This window comes from Lissotriton helveticus, chromosome 1_2, assembly GCF_964261635.1.
Source record: "Lissotriton helveticus chromosome 1_2, aLisHel1.1, whole genome shotgun sequence".
Lineage (NCBI taxonomy): Eukaryota > Metazoa > Chordata > Amphibia > Caudata > Salamandridae > Lissotriton > Lissotriton helveticus.
In genome coordinates, this window is record NC_136058.1 from 97,303,994 (window position 1) to 97,324,650 (window position 20,657).

At 45.9% G+C, this 20,657-nt stretch overlaps 1 protein-coding gene across 2 annotated transcripts in view; it reads right to left on the reverse strand.

Annotated features, from left to right (window-relative positions):
* The window catches only part of PGM1 (phosphoglucomutase 1), a 312,492-nt gene that overhangs the window by 75,676 nt on the left and 216,159 nt on the right, over window positions 1-20,657 (reverse strand). For both annotated transcript variants that reach the window (XM_078669278.1, XM_078669270.1), the window contains exons 7-8: window positions 18,469-18,584; window positions 544-679 (exon numbers count right to left, since the gene is read on the reverse strand). In XM_078669278.1, coding sequence (XP_078525404.1) covers window positions 544-679; window positions 18,469-18,584 — 252 coding nt within the window. The remainder of the gene's footprint in view (window positions 1-543; window positions 680-18,468; window positions 18,585-20,657) is intronic.

The window sequence follows — 20,657 nt, forward strand, 5'->3', positions numbered from 1 at the left end:
TTTGCCTCGTGAGCAAGGAATACCCAAATGATGCAAAAGAGGGCGGTATAGCGTGGCTTCTGATGGGAATTTTTCCCTTTGCTCTCGAGTCTTAACTCAGTAATTCTCACACCTACCCTAGTTACATTGTTTGTTCCCACTGTATTATATGTATGGTGTTGGGTTCTATATCCACAGTTGAATGACAGAAATGTTCTGACCTCTAGGTACTCTTTATGGTATGAATTTATGGTCACCCCCTTTTTTTTTTTTTTAAATGCTCTTGCAGCACTCCAAGACACAGCTCGGTGGGGTTTGGACTAGAACAGAAAATTAACTATTAAATAACAAAACATATGTGCCCCTCCCCCCAAAAAAACAAATGAGTCATAATGTAGTGTGTGTAAAATGGTCTCTGTTCATGACTGGTTATCAAAATTAGGTTGTAGGTGATGTCGCTTATTACAAATAAATTATAATGACGTTTCATAAAGTAAAATATTTTGGGAAAAAATGGCATTTCTGTGGCCAAAGTATTCATCGATCCCTAGTCAAAGGATTTACCTGGTGAAGAAGTTTCGCCCATACTTCTGCCAGTGTTCTCTCAGGATATCCTCGATACTTTGTTTGCGGGTAGCAATAATTGATAGCCAGGCGAGGACAGCCCAGAGCCCGTCTTTTTCACGAATATGATCGGAGCCTAAAAAAAATATACAATTGAAAAATTGAACAGTCTGCAAAAATGCATAACTGCAAACATACAGAATAAAAAAAAATGCCCGAGAGTTATACGCGATTACCGAAGATAAATAAAACTTCATTAGCATAGCTGCCAAGGTTTCAGATTGCTATGTGTGACATTTTCCTTATTTCTGTGCAAATATGAGTGACATGTCAACGACCGTGAGTGACACTCTCACAACAAGCAAAATAAAGCAACGCAGAAGAAGGAAACGGGATATAAGTATCAGAATTTACATCCATTGAAGCAAAAACTGAAGCAGAGCACCAGAAATTGAAGAGCACTTCCCTTGTAACCTTACCGTACTGTTAAGGTGGGCAGGACGGCCCGGTTCTGCTAGAAATATCGCTGTATTGACCAGCACAGGGCACTATAATTGCATGCAGCGTTAGCCAACTAGCACGGTCCTTATTACACCTCCCTCTCAGTTAAACTACAGTAATGTCCGTTAGTGAGTCATTCCTCAAGCAGAAATAGACTGCTTGACTGCACAATTGCTTGAGTATTGGGGCAAGCAAGGCAGCTCAGAATGAAGCCATTTTTATACCAGTTGAGTGCAACTAGATATCAGACAGGCACAGGACGTGAGAAAGCTGTCCGTGCTGAACTAACTATAAAGGTGTGCACTTAGCAAACAGCAAGTGATTTAGTGCTGGTCTGTGCTGCAACACCTGCTCGTTGGAGTGAATATATTAGTAGTTACTTATGTGCGGAGTGACAATTCAATTTTCGGGCCACGGCGTGGAAGACTCCAGTCCTAGCCACAACCACTCTTCAGGTGGAGGCAAACCGGCAATGATTTAGTCAGTGAGTGAGTGGTGTACTAACCTGCTATGGGCTCCATCACGGCGCTGCGGTCTCGGGAGTACAGGCCCCAATCATCACGGGATCACAATGTAAGATTCATTTAAAATTTGTTGCAGTTTTCTGACTGTGCGCGGTCATTCATTATGTTAATTTAAACTTACAGAGGCTGGTACTTACTTGGGTGGGCCGGGGCCAGAAGCAGAGTCCCAACTTGAAGTGTGGAAATGACGGTGCTATTAATTACTAGGGCAGCGTGTCTATGCAAGACATTGGCTGCATGCTAAATTAGGCCGCGAGCCACCGCAGGCCACTGTAATTCGGTCTTTTGTCAGCGCATCAGTTATAGGAGCCCTCTAGGCTTGCTCCAGTCCGCAATTGAATCATGCATGCCCCATCTTGCGGCCGCGCCGCGGCGGGCGGCCATGGGGGCATGAGAGAGACTCAAGTCTCTTGCCTGGCTGCTCTCTGATTCCCTCGCCGCTTCTGCCTACCTAGTTCCTCCGGACGTGACGGCACACTACCACCAGCACATCCGGATTATTAATCCCGGCCCCCATGGTGTCACCGGTGATTGACACTGCAGTATCGACTGCTGAGTCAGAGGGCAGCCCACCCCCCTACCGCGTGTGATGGGCCTGTCTGACTAAGCCGCGCTGGCGCCGCACCATTTGCCGCATTCTTGTATCTAGGGCAACACAGCATGAGGCAGCTGCCTCAGAGTGCAGAGACACATTGTAGCACTGTCAGGCAGCGCAGTCTGGTTAACTATTTAGAAACTCAGCTCACCAAGCAGCACCTCTTTCAGAGCAGCAGAGCCGGGCACAGGCGCCGCTGGTGGCGCGCCAGACAGGTGACAAAATGCGTGACAATGCATTTCAGTGCGGTGATGCAGATCACCGCACTGAAATGCGTGAGTGTCACACCTGTTGCGTGACGCTTGGCAGGACTGCATTAGCAGAATTACCAGTGGCAGCAAAGTGAAAATAACTATTGACTGCGAGATGCGACCAAGATTCTTATGGTTATTTTTTTTTAATCAACACATCAAAGTAAATATTTTTAATCTGAAGTCTCATAAGAAGGCAAAATGTTGAACTTCTCGGTAGTTTCCCCAGTCTGACAAAGTAGTGTCTGACTCCACCTTGGAACTCTAGCCCGATGGAGGGGGCCTTGGAACCCTGGCCCGACAGGGGGGGGGGCCTTGGAACCCTAGCCCCATGGGGGGGAGGGGTCTTTGGAACTCTAGCTCTAAAGCAGCACCACACATGGGGTTCAAAGGACTCCTTTAAACATAGTCACTTGGTATGTTGGCTTGTTGTACGAGAGGCCTCCTAAAGTTGTGTTCAACTTAAACCTAAAAATGTTTATTTAAAGTGCTGTGAGACAGAAAAACTATGTAGATTAAGTGAAAGGGACCATTAACACCACTATTTGTGTGTTATTTTTTTGGGGGGGGAATGGTGTACTTTCAACTTGGAAGCGATTCATTTGTTTATAATTTCAAACAAGTAGTTCAATTATATAAGACACTAAAAAGGTGTTCACTTATTCTCACGAAATGCCTTACACATGTATGGGGACAATCAGCAATGTAAACATATAGTTTGAGGGTTCCTAAAGTGTAATATTGAATTGGCTATATCCACTACTTAATGGGCAACTGCAGCTTGCCCCACCGATTGCCCCAGCCAGCAATGCCAATGACATAACCTGCTATCACACGGCTACATGTGAAACCATCCAGGCTATTCCGGGCTATAAGATTAGCTAGGGCGGAAGGTATTAGTCATTTTTAGGTCTCGCCTGTCGATGCGCATGCGCATCGAGCAAGGCGAGAGTATTGCGAGTTATCCACTCTTTATCCACACTGCAAGGAATCGTGGCGATTCCTTGCAGTGCCCGTGACTTTTAAGGTCAATGCGCATGCGCATTAAGCTTATGCGCATGCGCATTGACCTTAAAAGTCACGGGCGCGTGCATGTCCGTCTTTGTTTACCCGCTCCGCCCCCTCCCGCCGTGTCGCCTTGCCTACTCTCTTCCACAGCCTCCCCCAGCTCCGCCCCCTCACTACTTGATTGCACGGCCGCTAGGCCGTGCCTCCCCTACTCTCCTCCCCCCTCCTCCTCTCCTCCCCTGCCTGCCTGCCGCTAGAAAGCAAACAAAATGTTAGCGGTAGCAAGCAGCAGTATTGCTCGATACCCCGACCTCTTCCGGTGAGAATATTAATGGTGTTATGCTTTGGCGACTTTAAGAACGGACACATCTTTCTTGTCGGATAATGATTTTGTCCCTTTGTTTATTATATATGTCGGAGTGTTCCCGGCTTCGAGTAAACAGCTGACACCTATCCTGAGCAGGCCCAGCTGTCCCGTCGGTGACCAGCCGTTACCATTCCTCAGTTTAGATTTCAAGTTTATTAAATAGAAGGCGCTCCCGTACTTTCCACCTCTCGAGTCCCAGCGCCGCCGCTGTCGCCGCGCAGCTCGTGTGCTGCCAGGTTCATTATCCCTTCGGCTCGATGCTTCCCACGTTTGATTGCAGCTCCCATGGAACGCGTTGGGCCCACTGGTGAAACCCGATCTCCCGCCTTCTCAGGAGCTTGTGTTCCAGCCGCGTCGTTTGTCCTCCCCTACTCTCCTCCCCCTCCTCCTCTCCTCCCCTGCCTGCCTGCCGCTAGAAAGCAAACAAAATGTTAGCGGTAGCAAGCAGCAGTATTGCTCGATACCCCGACCTCTTCCGGTGAGAATATTAATGGTGTTATGCTTTGGCGACTTTAAGAACGGACACATCTTTCTTGTCGGATAATGATTTTGTCCCTTTGTTTATTATATATGTCGGAGTGTTCCCGGCTTCGAGTAAACAGCTGACACCTATCCTGAGCAGGCCCAGCTGTCCCGTCGGTGACCAGCCGTTACCATTCCTCAGTTTAGATTTCAAGTTTATTAAATAGAAGGCGCTCCCGTACTTTCCACCTCTCGAGTCCCAGCGCCGCCGCTGTCGCCGCGCAGCTCGTGTGCTGCCAGGTTCATTATCCCTTCGGCTCAATGCTTCCCACGTTTGATTGCAGCTCCCATGGAACGCGTTGGGCCCACTGGTGAAACCCGATCTCCCGCCTTCTCAGGAGCTTGTGTTCCAGCCGCGTCGTTTGTATGGCCTTTCTCACTTTCACCGGCTAATGCTTTATTTATGTAGCGTGCTGTCAGCACTGGAGGCTGCAGCAGCCGGTTCCACGCGTTCTTGCAGCTTTTGTTAATGCAGGAGAGGTGATCGAGGCGCTGCGCATGTTCACCCTCTCACGTCCCCCTCGCCCCACAGACCCCAGCCAAGGGAGCTCCCAGTATAGAGCGGAGGGGCCCCTCAAATTCATCCTCTCCCCTCCCCCTCGCCTCACAGACCCCGGCCAAGGGAGCTCACATTGTAGAGCGGAGGGGCCCCTCATGTTTATCCTCTCACGTCACCCTCGCCTGTAAGACCCAGGCCAAGGGAGCTCCCAGTATAGAGCGGAGGGGCCCCTCATATTCATCTAATGAGAAATGATGATCGTTGTCTGAGAGAAAGCAATTGTTAAATTGTTGTAGACTCTAATGGCTTACAGCTGGGTATGTTTTCGAATTTGTTCTCGCTAGCCCAGGCTCATTATTTGCCACCGTTACCAATCACAGTCAGACGGATGTGTTCTTTGTGCAGCCCAGTTACATACATAACAATAAATAATAGAAGGGTGTTGTTTTACATACATTCAGATCTGTGGCACTCACCCTCAACCCCTCACCCTCAAACCCTCACCCTCAAACCCTCACTCACCCTCAACCCCTCACCCTCAACCCCTCACTCACCCTCACTCTCACTCATCCTCACTCACCCTCAACCCCTCACCCACCCTCACCCTCACTCACCCTCAACCCCTCACCCTCACTCACTCACCCTCAACCCCTCACCCTCAACCCCTCACTCACCCTCACCCACCCTCAACCCCTCACTCACCCTCACTCACCCTCAACCCCTCACCCTCACTCACCCTCACTCACCCTCACTCACCCTCAACCCCTCACCCTCAACCCCTCACCCTCAAACCCTCACCCTCAAACCCTCACCCTCAACCCCTCACTCACCCTCACTCTCACTCATCCTCACTCACCCTCAACCCCTCACCCACCCTCACCCTCACTCACCCTCAACCCCTCACCCTCACTCACTCACCCTCAACCCCTCACTCACCCTCACTCTCACTCAGCCTCAACTACTCCCCCTCACTCACCCAAAACCCCTCACCCTCACTCACCCTCACCCTCACTCACCCTCAACACCTCACTCACCCTCACTCGCCCTCACCCACCCTCACCCTCACCCTCACTCACCCTCACTCTCAACACCTCACTCACCCTCACTCGCCCTCACCCTCACTCCCCCTCACTCGCCCTCACCCTCACTCACCCTCACTCACCCTCAACACCTCAACCTCACCCTCACTCACCCTCACTCACCCTCACTCACCCTCACTCACCCTCACTCACCCTCACTCACCCTCAACCCCTCACCCTCACTCACCCTCACTCACACTCAACCCCTCACTCACCCTCACCCACCCTCACTCACCCTCACCCTCACTCACCCTCACCCGCCCTCACCCTCACCCGCCCTCACTCACCCTCAACCCCTCACTCACCCTCACTCTCACTCATCCTCACTCACCCTCAACCCCTCACCCTCACTCACCCTCAACCCCTCACCCTAACTCACCCTCACCCTCACTCACCCTCAACCCCTCACTCACCCTCTCACCCTCAACCCCTCAACATCAACCCCTCACCCTCACTCACCCTCACCCTCACTCACCCTCACCCACCCTCACCCACCCTCACTCACCCTCACCCTCACTCACCCTCACCCACCCTCACCCTCACCCTCACTCACCCTCACTCACCCTCACCCTCACTCACTCTCACCCTCACTCACCCTCACTCTCACTCACCCTCACTCACCCTCACTCACCCTCGCTCTCACTCACCCTCAACCCCTCACCCTCACTCACCCTCAACCCCTCACTCACCCTCACTCACCCTCACCCACCCTCACCCTCACTCACCCTCACTCACCCTCAACCCCTCACCCTCACACAGTGCAATAGGTCTCGGAGCATTTGAGTTAGAGCTTTTAGAAATGTTTATGGCTTTTTTTTTTTATTCTTTAGCATTGGCTACAGGAAACAAAAATGCTAAAGATTTACACAAAAACCCATAAACAATTCTAAAAGCACTAACTCTAATGCTGCGAGACCTATTGCATTTCCAATGCTTGTTAATGCATAATGAACTAGTAAATAACTGTTGTGCTCATACCTAATTCAGACAAACGGCGCCACCATGTGGTAAACTATCACACGTTCCAGTGTTGACCATTACGTTCGGAGCACCAGAATCCACCGGCTACAATTAAGCACTGGCTATATCCTCCATGGCACACAATGGGTTGCCCTTGGTTTCATAGCCATTACTTGTATGAAACAAACTTTTCCTACAGGCGTTCCTGCTGAAACACATAAGAAAAATGCCTTCGAGAAGCCTGGAAGAGGAATGTACGGTGCCCCTTATTAACACATAGACAGTGTTAGAGTTGTTCCTGCATCTTTGAGAAGCTCTGGTGTAATGCCTAATTTGTTCATGTATAAATGACATTTGTTGGGTTTAAGGGTATAACAACAAGTATTCAAATATAAATTAAAGAAGAACAGAAAGTACTGTTTAAGCACTTTTTTTCCCATTTACACGCGGGGATACCATTTTTAATGCAAATGTGCTCCTAAAATGCATTGGTTGTTAAATCGAATAAACGCTGTCTGCGCTCAGTTATGCCAAATGTGTCCAAAAGTGCAATAGAATAGCCAGGGAGCCTGAATCTGGGTAACCAAACCTGCTTCTTGCCCACAAATGTTACACTGTTTACCCTGCATCTCCCCTCCAACAGCTGCACAGCCCGTTCTGTATGCCCTCTGTTACAGATGTGCAGCCTTCCCTGCATCTCCCCTCCAACAGCTGCACCACCCGGCCTGTGTGCCCCGTCTTACAGATGTGGGGCCTACTCTGCATCTCCCCTCCAACAGCTGCACAGCACGGCCTGTATGCCCCATGAAACAGATGTGCAGCATTCCCTGTATCTCCCCTCCAACAGCTGCACCGCCCGGCCTGTATGCCCTGTGTTACAGATGTGGGGCCTACGCTGCATCTCCCCTCCATCAGCTGCACAGCACGGCCTGTATGCCCCATGAAACAGATGTGCAGCATTCCCTGTATCTCCCCTCCAACAGCTGCACCGCCCGGCCTGTATGCCCTGTGTTACAGATGTGGGGCCTACGCTGCATCTCCCTTCCAACAGCTGCACAGCACGGCCTGTATGCCCCATGAAACAGATGTGCAGCATTCCCTGTATCTCCCCTCCAACAGCTGCACCGCCCGGCCTGTATGCCCTGTGTTACAGATGTGGGGCCTACGCTGCATCTCCCCTCCAACAGCTACACAGCACGGCCTGTGTGCCCTGTCTTACAGATGTGGGGCCTATGCTGCATCTCCCCTCCAACAGCTGCACCACCCGGCCTGTATGCCCTGTGTTACAAATGTGGGGCCTACGCTGCATCTCCCTTCCAACAGCTGCACAGCACGGCCTGTATGCCCCATGAAACAGATGTGCAGCATTCCCTGTATCTCCCCTCCAACAGCTGCACCGCCCAGCCTGTATGCCCTGTGTTACAGATGTGGGGCCTACCCGCCATCTCCCTTCCAACAGCTGCACCGCCCGGCCTGTATGTCCTGTGTTACAGATGTGGGGCCTACGCTGCATCTCCCCTCCAACAGCTGCACAGCACGGCCTGTATGCCCCATGAAACAGATGTGCAGCATTCCCTGCATCTCCCCTCCAACAGCTGCACAGCACGGCCTGTATGCCCCATGAAACAGATGTGCAGCATTCCCTGTATCTCCCTTCCAACAGCTGCACCGCCCGGCCTGTATGGCCAGTGTCACAGATGGGCAGCCTTCCCTGCATCTCCTCTCCAACAGCTGCACAGCTCGGCCTGTGTGCCCTGTCTTACAGATGTGCACCCTACCCTCCATCTCCCTTCCAACAGCCGGATCGGCTTATCTGCATCCTCGCTTCAAACACTGCCCAGACTGGCAGCTTCTTCCTTCCAGTCTACAGCTGGGAGCCTGACCTGCATCTTCCCCACAAGGGTCACTGCATGACCCACACATCTTCCGAAGGCTGCACAGCCGGACCTGCATCTCATCCAGAAGCTGCAGCCCGTTTCTCGGGGCGCATTCCATTCAGGAATGCTAGGTTTCTACACACTTCCGGCTGAGGGAAAGTCCCGTCACAATGGGTTTCTTCAGTGACCCCAGTGGGCAGGTGTTGCATTGTTAATTCCACGTCACAGAGAAATACCAGGTTTGTTTCGAATATATGATTATACCACGCTTACAATTACCACGCATGGCTTTACCACGCGAATTTTACATCGCAAGTGGCTTTACCACGCTGGTATTTACAACGAAGGACTATACCACGCGTAAAAAACGTCTTACCTGCACGTCTTTCACCAGCAGCCCTTACTTCCATCCACCATGGAAACAAACGTCAAAACACGTCTACCAAAATAAAAAAGGACTGCTATTTTGCCGTACACGGCACGTCTTTGGGGGAGGTTTTTTCCTTATATTTCAAAAATAATGTGCGTTTTTTTTATTTATGTAAACTGCTTGTTATTTTTGGGGGGGGAGACACCCCCAGCCCCCCGAGCACCCCCCCAGCCCCCCCCAAGCCCACGCAGAACGACTGAAAGGAATACCACGTCTCTCCCCAACCCACGCAGAACGTACTTGCGTGGTAAAGACGGTCGTGGAAGGCACCCGCGATGAAAAAACGTTTACGTGGTAAGTGTAGCGTGGTAAACGTTATGCGTGGTGATGCCTTCGGAGTAAATGATGTATCCCGTTTGTTTCACCCCTTTACAGCTCTATTGATGATTAGGCATCATATAAAGGTATGCCATACATATAAAATTTCTTGAGCTCAAAACAGATATCCTGGAGAAAGCGTCCCTCAAATATTTGTACAAACTTTGCAGAAAGTATCTGGCATTGAGCAGACACACTGACTGTCGATAGGTTAAATGAGGAGGTGCAAAGGGTGGCAATAGAGGTGGTCATCTGGAATGCAGGGAAATTCTGGACAGTGACTAGAAACAATCAGGAGAAAGGGTCAAATTCAGGACAAAACTTCAGGATAAAAGGTCACTACAGATACAGCTAAGGCTGTCAAGCGAGAAAATGAAACCAAGTAAGAAGACGATTCACAATAGGAGTCAACATAGGTCCACGCTCTTTGGTTTCTATGACACTGAGCAGTTGAGCAAATATTCATATGTAACTGGGCTTCTTTAAGGAGTAGAAAACAGCAAAACTATGTGCATTAAACAACATTTGACACGGATACAAGGGGCAATAGTTAAAGGGTTCTTCCCTTCTACCATGAACGATGCCAGAAGTAGTGTTCTGTGGCTGGGCAGGATCTTCGAGGTGATCGGAAAATAAAAACGAATAGTGCTTTTTCCTTTTTGAAAGAGTACTTTATGTTTTTAAATCAACCATGACAGATTCAGAAATTCTTTGCTTCCAAAAGGAAAGGAAAAGTAATCCAAGCATGAATATTTCAAATTAACCTGGATCTACAATTCCGCTGTAACAAGTTCAACTTCTCACCCATTGCCTTGAACCATTCCGGCAGTGGAAGAAGCTGAACTCTAATCAAGGAATCACATGCATTTCAACCACGAGACGTGGCATCTGATGGTAGGCAGGAACGGACATCCACTGGCACAACAGCTGCCTGGTAGGGTCTGCATCAAACATTCCAGCTCACTTGTGAAGCAGGCAACATCTGCAGGGTTACATGATACATCACGGCCCTCCTTTGCCTGAAAAGTTCAAAGTAGGGAGCACTAAATAGGTGAGGTCTGCTGATCCCAAGGACCAATCCAGGACAGGACATGAAGAGTGCGGCTACGGCAGATAAAGGAGTTAAGAAAGAGGGAGGTGCAATTTGTTAACAATCACACAGTTTGGTTAAGGCGGGGAAGGGTAGATTAGAGCACAGGTCTTAGAATTCTATGGTCAACTGATTTGCTACATCTCTTTGTATCAGGCACGACACCTTACAAACTACTTTTGTGAAGACTAAAAGCAAGCAAGCACGTTTAAGGAAGGGAGATGCCAATTGATAAGACCATCTGGATTCACCTAATATAGGGTTTTTATTTAGATCTACAATTTGCCTTGGAGATTCATCTGGTCCCAATATCACTGCAGTAGTTCCTCAGCACTCCAAAAGTATCAAACAGGATCATCCTAATTTTATTGCATTTGCATTTATAAAGCATTTACTACCCCTGCCCAGGTTTCAAAGTGCTTTTTCGGCAAGTAGCATGCTTCTCCAGAACCCAAAAAAGGTTTAGTGGTGCATTAGTATAGGGAAATATAAAATTAATGTGAGTGGTGGATATGTTAGTCTGTTACTTGGATTGAAAAGGATAGAGGAGAAATAGAAGAGGGAAAGGTTTGCATTTATACCCTTCGCTCCTAGTCGAAACATCTTGCCATTGTCCCGAGATTTAATCGAGCCCGGACTGGGGGCCGTCTCTTTTCTGTTAGTTCTGCTCAAAGGTGGAACCAACTACCAGATTTTATCCGTCTCGAGGCTAACCATCTTCGCTTACGAGAATTCCTTAAGACTTTTCTGTTTGCTTGATCGTGTCACTATTTTTGATTTAGGTGTGTCTTCTAGCGCTGGGAGGCCTTTGGTAGCCATGCGCTTTATAAAAGTTTTTCATTTCATATAGGGTTTGCTACCCCGGATGAGGTGTTGACGCGCTTTTCGGCGAGTAGCACACTACTCGGGAACCGATAAAGGATTAGTGGTGAATTAGTCTAGGGAAATATGAAATTAATTTGAGCGGCGACATGTTGATCTCTTATTTGGATTTAAAAGGAACAGTGAAGAGGGAAGGGTCTAGAGGGACGTTCTAGAAAGTTCTTTTTGTGGAGTTCGTAGCAGTAAGAGGGAGTTTGGGATAAGTAAAGGGGAGGTGGAGGGGGAAGTCAGAGGGAAGAGTTTAGAAAGGCTTGTTTGGGAGATCTGAATAGTAAAAGAGGCATGAGATGATGCAAGGAGGGGTGGAGGAGGGAAGAGTCTAGAAAGGGTTATTTTGGGGATCACAGTAGTAGAATGGGGGTTGGGGTGAGTCAGAGAGTGGAGGTAGAGGCTATATTGAGAGGTATACAGTGAGAAATAGGGTAGTCCATTGGAAAGAGTAGTAGAATGAGGTTTGAGATGAATCAAACAGTTGAGGTACAGAATAAATTGAGGCATAGAGTGAGAAAAAGGGTAGAGCATTGGAGACAGTAGTACAATAAGGTTTGAGATGAGTTGGAGTGGTGGTAAAGGATATATCGTGAGACGTATAGGGTGGCATAGGGTAGTGCATTTGAGATGCTGAATTGGAAGTAAAGTAATAAATATAAAGATACATAAGTACATGGAAGGTATACATGTATAAGGAAGGTAATATATGTAGATTTAAGTTGTATTTAATAGAATAAAACTTTCAGGTACTGCTGTACTTTAAGTTAATTTGGTTTTATTTTCTTGTAATTCAATAGTGGAGAAATTGTAGATAGTTCTGATAAAAGATGTACTTATGTGTGTAGTAACCTATATACAAGTTAAACAACATAGAACTTAGAACTAAGTAATATATACATTTGTTAAGCATAACTAGCGAATATCTATATATTTAAAAACAATTATTAAACAGGTTTATTCAAAGCAATACACATATATAGGTACACATCTATAGTCCAAATAAATGCTTATATACAGAGGGATATGCTGTATATTTTTGTTTGAGTATGGTGGTTATGTGGGGAAGAGCCAATTCTTGAGTAGTCTTCTGAAAAGAAGGTAGTCATCTGTGGATCTTATGTTTGGGGGTAAAAAGGTCCATAGTTTGATTGCTTGAATAGAGAAATGCCACCTAATGTTTTTCTCCTTGCATGGTGAGATTCTGAGATGAGGTGCCAATCTAGAGCGGAGGTTCCTTTGTTGAATAAGTTTGTTGATTTTATTCATGATGAAGAGCGGTCCTGTTCCATGTATTGCTTTGTGGGGGATACAAAACAGCTTACATGTGGATCTTCCGGCATCCGGCAACCAATGTAGGGCTTTCAAGGCAGGGGAGATGTGGGCTTGTTGCTTTATATGCAAGAGTAGTCTGGCAGCAGAGTTCTGAATCTGTTGTAGTCTTTTCATAGTTGTTAAAGGTGATCTGTGGTAGAGGGTATTGACATAATAGAGTTTAGACAGAACAAGAGAGATAGTAGCCTGGACATTGTGTGGAAATTCCAGATGAGGGAAGATGTGTTGCAGAGTTTTTATTGTAATGAAGCATGATCTTGCTAGTTTGTACACTTGGGCATTCATTGATAGCTTGGGGTCCTTGGTAATTCGGAGGTTTCTTACTTCCTTTGATATTTTAGGTGGTTGAGATGATCGAGCCTTTAAGGGACCCCTGCTTTTGTGAAGTACGGTTTGGAAGAGAAAGGGGGGCATGGATGACATTAGTTCTGTTGTAAAGGTAGGACATGATCCAGTGCCCAATATGCTGGCTTTGTGGAGTCTTTGTATTAGAGTGTCATGGTCAACCGTGTTAAAGGAAGCTGAGATGTCCAAGAGAAGTAGTGCAGCAACCCCGTTCCAGTCAAATGTGTTCTTAAGATCATCCCAGATGGCAACAAGTACAGATTCTGGGCCTCTTCCTGGACAGAATCATGTTTGGAAGTCTGAACGTATGGAGTCATCTTCAATGAATTATGATATCTGGTTGAATGCTGCTCTTGCTATCAGTTGCCCAGGAATGGTCCATTTGTAATCGGTCTGTAGTCAGGATTGAGGGTCCAAGTTTGTTTTCTTTATTAATGGGCGCAATTGCTTCCCTGACTGGCCACTATAAATAATCCTCCCTTTAGGCTTGCAGAAATTCAATTTTTACAAACTGTGTTATCCCCCAAGGTTCCCCCTTCAGGCCACCTCATCTATTGGCCTCCTACCACATCCTTGCACATTGGCACTGCCGTAGCAGAAAACATCTCACCTTTTGTACTCAAATACTGCAATTTACTTCTCCTGGAGATTTTGATATTTGGCGTGAAATTACTTCGAAATCAAACACAAGCAGTTTTGTTCATGCCGCGGACACATTGGGCTTAACCCAACTAGTCTAGTCTCTAACACAAAAGGCAAGGCAGGGCATTTTTTATTTATTTATTTTTTTATCAAAGTGATAACCACAGACTACTGTGGAGTTTTCCTGGACTGACCTCTTTACAGTCCCTTCTATCTCTTAAGCAAGATTCCCTCAGGCAGGTGTAGCAAATAGTTGAATTATGGGCCAAATGAAGTTCTATTCAAGTTTAACATGTCTTGCAAAATCATCTTGCTCCCTATACATCTAGTTTAGGCCCCAATGTTATCACAGAACATTTTAATAGCTGGATTACATCTGCTTTAGATATGAATGACGCATGGTCTTCTAGGTATATGTTCTTACAGGGCTATTTCCATTGTTCAACAGTACTTTGAGGGCCTATCTTCAGTCAGGTGACTGTGTAAAGCATTGGAAAGGCCATGGAAAAACTATAATCCAGTCAAAAACAGGCACACACAAAGGAACTCCAAGTGTATAGAAAACTGCAGAAAGGCCATTATTTTTGCATAGAATTCTGCTATAGAAAGGTTTAAAAATGTAAACCGCCTTTACCCTCACCTAGTTTCCCCCTCTATGCCTCCCTCTATGAAATTGAGAGTCTAGCTCTCCTTTGTGAAGAGAACATTTTGTATGTATCATTTTTTTAACATTGAGGATCCTTCATTAACAGATACTAAAGTATATTTTTCCTCCCTTAGCTATTACCTACTCTCACAATTCTATCCTGCAAAGCTCTATCCCACCTGGCACAGTTGGGTACGATTAAGTCTGGCTCACCTGTTCATCTCAGTCTCGCACAGATCTTTAGCCTGATAGAATATTTAGCCTTACAGCTTCTCCTCCTTTGTGATGCACCTTTGACTATGCCATCAGTGTCTCTTATGTAGAAAAACGGGATGGTTATACAATGCTAAAAAGATATACAGTAGATTCTTCTTAGAAACTATCACCCCATTTCTTTTATCTTTTCCCTCCAGATCGTACAGAAAAGTTATTTCTGTGCATTCATAGAATGGAACAATGTCCTGGACAACTCACAATTTGGCTTCTGTCCTCTGCACAGTATTGAGTTAGCTTTACCTGCCATCACAGATGATATTTATAGGATGCTGGACAGAAAAGGGAGTGAAGCACTAGCTCTGTTAAATCTTAGCGCTGCCATTGATACCATCTCCTACTCAGTCTAAGGATTTGTTCCATCTGCGTTCAAGATAAAGCACTTACTATGCGGCTTTCTTCTTTCTTGAAGGATCACTTCCAATAGGTTGACTTGTCACCATTTTGTTATCAATCTAGCAGCCAGTATGCTTAGATGAAGCTGCTCTGTAAAAGGTTCTGCTTATTTCCTAAACCGGACAGGGAGAGAGAACCTTTTCATATGTGGCCCCAAAGTACAAAATTCTCTTCCTCTTTAGGTAAAAAGTCAATGTTTAAGTTCTGTAAGGGTCTGAAAACCTAGGTATTTTGTTCACTCAATCAGATTACTCAGTTAGCTCTATGACACCCTTGTTGGGTAGCTACTTGCACACTACAAATACTCCTCTTTATCATTTTTTAGGTCTCGCCTAGGCAGAGCGCGCTGCCTAGAGGATGACCTCTTGGAATCACTCAGGACTTTTTTTGGAAACTTGTGCATGTACTGCACTGTTTCCAATGAGCACTCGTGCATGTATCGCGTTTACCTTGCGGGAGTGAGCAGCTGCACCTTCTGTATCCATCTGTTTGGGTTCCTATTTTAAAGGCTTCGTCGCGTTCACACTGTGGCTGCGCCTCCGGGCACTGTTTTCTGTAAACAGCGCTTGTTTCTAATAGCTTTCACTTTCGTGCTCGTGCAGAACAGCCTGGGGCATTGTGAGCCCCGGGCTAGGAGGCCCCCTCCCGTTGTCAGTAATCTCCATCCTCGCGCCCCCTCCTCCTGTTGTCCATGTTCTCCATGCTCCGACCTCCTCCCCTGGTTTATTATTATTACTTCTATGTTCAGAATATCAAATGAAATATCCGGTTTTCTACTTACAACTGGTGGCCGAAGGGTGGCAATATTGCACTCTGTGAGAGTGTACAATGTGGCGGTCTGTGGAGATGGATTAGTTTGTCGGGGAAATGGGGTTTGGTTCCAGAGAGCCCAATAATGCTTAATTGCTTAGAGGGATGGGAAAGGGTAAGTCGCACTGGCTTGCTGAACCTGTAAAGTGTCAAACCCGTGCTTCTGAAAAACTGACAGTGACTACCACCTGTTGTGGCAGTGTCCCTGAAAGGCCGCTAGGAGTCGGACACTAAGTCACTTGTCGAGCCAGTGTCGCCACTGCATGACTAGCAGGGCTGAGGGGAATGGAAACCTGAGGATTTGAGAGCCACGCTGCAGGCTAGCTGGCATGTAAGATCGGTACTTAGTCATGTACGGACTTGCAGAGACAGTGAGTGATGCCACGCTGTTTAAGCTCAGTCGCACGTCGTGCTCTTCGGGCTGGGGCAGAGTCAGTCAAATTACAGGGCGACCCTTCATGCCACTGGCGATAACATGGGTTACTGTTAACCGACTTTATAATACTTGTTAAGTTGCCCTGCGAAAGCGAAAGGAGGAGGCTGCCGCCTGCCACCCCAATATCAGACCTGTACAGGCTATTCATACCGCTATGTTACAGGGGTGCTGACCCGCCGAGGTATCAAGGGTGTTATTTTCTGTATTTATGCATCATGTTCTTGGTAGGGCAAGGGTGGCTTGGAGTAAGGTTCCCAGTGTTGTTTGCCACCTGAGTTGTTTTCTATTTGGACTTATCACCGACCCCTCTTGGTGCCTACCCACCAATTTTCGCCCCATAGGATTTCCGTGGCGTGAGTCACCAGAGGCCTCTCACGAGGCCCCCCCGTTACAGGATCCCTGGCAGAGCAGTCTGTCAGATACAAAAGATAACAGTCTCTGTGGCTCTGTGAGGTCCGCGCAAGTGGGCGTGCCATCCTGGCAGAGTGCAAGTGTGACACAAGCATCAGCAAATCAAATGGACCAAATAAGCCTCTCTAATTCAGAAACAAGTAGTATTTTCACACAACTGGGATATCTCCTCATTCTGTTGCAGCTCAATCCCGTAAGAAAGGGAAACAGTGTGAGAGAGTGAGAGAGAGAAAGAGGGAGAAAGAGTAAGAAAAAAAGAGAGATAGAGAACTAACTTGAGCCATTGTTAATAACCAAGGGGAGAGACATAATACCCTAGACACCATTGAAATTAAGAACAAACGCCGAGTGTTACAGGAATGATTATGGACAAAGCACATTTGCCCAAAATAATGGACTTTCTGTTTAAATACCACAAGATAAGTCACTTGCAGAGTAACTGGAATTATGAGATTCTGTGGCCACTGCATTTTCTACGTAACTATTGGTTTCCTGCATTGGTCCCATTATCCTGCAACATCTGCTGCAAAATCTGCAGCTTTTAGCAAAAAAAGGTTTTCTAGGTCTAAGGGGTCTCCAACCAGTAGCTCGTAAGCTACTGTAGCTCTCCAGCTACCTCTGAGTAGCTCACCTGTGTGCAGCCCAGCTTATTAAATTAGAAAGCTTTTGCTTGGTTGAATATACATATAAAAAAATGGAGATTATACAACACTAATAGTATTAGTAGCTCTCAATGCGTTTCATTGAACATAAGTAGATCTCAGTACAGAAAAGGTTGGAGACCCTCTTACAGATCAAAAGCTTGAAAAACATAGGACGATCAGTGGAAGGTCCTTCGCAAAGGTTGACTCATCATTTTTCAGTTGCTAATTGCTGTATTTGTTTGTTACACAGTCTAATAAAGTGAACTCTTTTCTCAGACAGTGATAAGAATGAAGTACTACGGTCAGAAAATATGCTGCATTACGCCACATAATTTGCCTTTTCTTGCTGCATAATTTAGTCAACTCTTCCACATAAGTGGTCCTCCCCTGGTGCATCCAGTGGTCCAGGTCTTTGCCAACTCACAAGTCCATCCATCTCCCTCAAGGAACGAAAATTTGTGAAAACAGACAAGTGTCTGGAATTTCTTTTAATACACAAGATGTTTATAGATTAGATGTTCTAACATCAAGGTTTTTAGCAAACCCACAATAAATCTGTTACTTCACATTTGGTTGTACAAATGTACTGACAGCCACACTGAGCCTGCCTTTGCTTTTAATGGAAGACATAACCATTAAATAGATCTCACTGCCTGGAGTTGATCTCATTTCAGTAATTGGGGATTCAACTGTGTAAATATATTTCCTACAAAGAAAACACTAGAAGTGTTATTCTGACCACCAGAGTTGCAAAAACTAGTTCAGAGCTGGAGTTTATGTAATTCCCCCAGGATCCTCTGCAGGGCAAGCGGTGGGGCCTCCCACTTCCTGCTGAAGTCGACCAGCGCGCCTTTCTGTGCAGGGGGACTGCTCAGTGCAAGACAAAATGAAACCAGACTCACTGACCTTGCACATGTAAGTTAATACACAACACTTTTTTTTTTTACTTGACATTCGAAACACCTTGAACAGTGACTCAATATCATCTAACGCCAGCATGTACTTGGGTTTTGAAATAAATTGTTCATTTAGGTGAAATATTTGCACTAAATAAAAATCATATGCATACAGGTCCAGAAAAAATGACAGCACTTACCAGTACCAAAACTTTCCTCTCCACAGAGGGACAATTTGTTTGCATCCATCAAATTTCCGAAGAATTTCCAGCCTGTTGGGGTTTCATATAATGCGATCTTTGTTGCTTTGGCAACCCTGGTAAAGTAGAAGGTGGAAATGAGTTTTATAACTGGATTGGAACATTGTGAGCTTTAAGCAGCAGTTATCCTCAAGGTATAGGAAAGATTCTGAAAACTCAAAAGATCAATCAGTTTGTAAAATGTGGTCTCGTCTTCTCAGCGAATGAACTTCAAACTGCTGAAGGCGGCCAAACAACAGACGTACTGCAAGAAAACTGTGTGTAGGAAAGCTTTCTTTAAAGTGCTAAACTATATCTTTTAAATAACCTTTTTCACTCCCAAAAACAGTGCTTGATGGTTATAGTTTTAAACATGCAACAACGAAACCAATAGGCTTGAGTTTTGTATCGTGCATGGGCATACAGACAAACAATGTACTGGTATTCAAACACCTTGTTTTACTGTTGCTTTATATAAAACAATAAAGAAAGAAATAATTTGGCTCCAAGTAAGAACCTCAAATAGGAAATAATTAACGACACAAATGGCGTGGATATTCAATAGCCCCACTCTGAGGTCAACATAACTGACTTTCAGTGAAAGATTTACAGGATGACAAGATTGACAGGGGTGCCTCAGGGGCTGGAAGAAGCATGCACATGTAGTTGTGTATTCTGCCAAGTGCAATATTGTGCACATATTACACAACCTTGTTTAATCAGACAGGAGTAGAAGAGTTGCAGGGCGCTTTTATATAGTGGATGCTTCTAAGGAGATGCACAACATAAGGATGGATAGGCACACAACATGCACTTATCAACACATCTATAATAACTCCTTTTCATAAAATCCAATAAAAATACAGGCATTCGTGCACACAAACATACTTAATCGTGTCTGGCTGAGGGCACAGTAGGATTTGAAACCGAGATTGCAAGGTTATATTCGATGAGCAGCACAAGGGGAGCACAAGTCCATGTGGCGCGGGGAACACTGGTGACGCACCACATGTGGGCACGGAGTGATGTGCCACTAGAGGACACTGGGCGATGTACTGTGCAGGGGCCGAGGGGGTGTACATTATGGGCATAGGGAATTGTACAACAGGTATTAGCAATGAGGGGTGTGGGGAAAATGTTGCAGTGCCCCAGGTCATATGTAACATCTTCAACCAGTGCAGGATTTTTATGCCAGCAGAGGTGAACATGCTAGGTTTTTTAAGACAAAGTATAATGGTAACACTAAATCTATAAGTCCCAAAATGTTTGCCAAAGTTCTAATGGCTAAAAGGTGTCACAGATTACATGGACCACTTTCCAGCTATGCACATGATTGGACGGATGACAAATTGACTTTTTTAGCTCTTAAAATTTTCTCCGCTTGCTCGCTGGTCAACAGTCTGAACCAAAAGTGTCTTTCAACTAAGGTTTTTTTTTTTACTTAATCCTTTGACCATAATCATTTGAAACTTGCATTCCTTCAGACAAACAATTACGTCTAACAAATCATTGTAATGGGATATTCAAAAGGTAAGATGCTCAGTTAATGTGCCTTACTGTTCCAGAAAGGCACCACCTCGCTGGAGTCATTTCTAAGAAAACTGGATTTCCTTTTCACCACTCAAAAACCAAGGAATGTAACAAATGCTTTTTAAAAAAAAAAAATGTACAGTGAAGAAGCAAAAATCCTTGTGCTTCGGCTTTAAACATCACTCATTTGGGCTTCTCTGAAAAATCTAGTATTGATCCAGGACAGTTGGGTACCAGTTCCACATTGGCTGGGTTTAGGAAATAAAGTTATTCAACGTTTGATGTACAATTCTGTTTGTCACACTACTACTTCACCTTTTCAGGATCGATCGGCAATATTGCAGCTGCACTGTTCTCTTCTCAGATGTGTAGATTTAGTACAGTTGCACTCATAATCGTGTTGGAATGCAGCTGAAGCTGCATCTGCATCATCGCCATCTTAAGTGTTCAAAAAGCACACCTGCACCCTGCTAACTACAGGGGCATGGATGTGCCAGAGCATCACCATTCTCACCTCTGTTTCTCTAGAATTATCGCCAGTGGTTTACTTCCAAGCATGAATTATGCTTAACTGAAATCCGTTATCTTCAGAGTGCATTTCCCCACTAAAAAACGTTTTT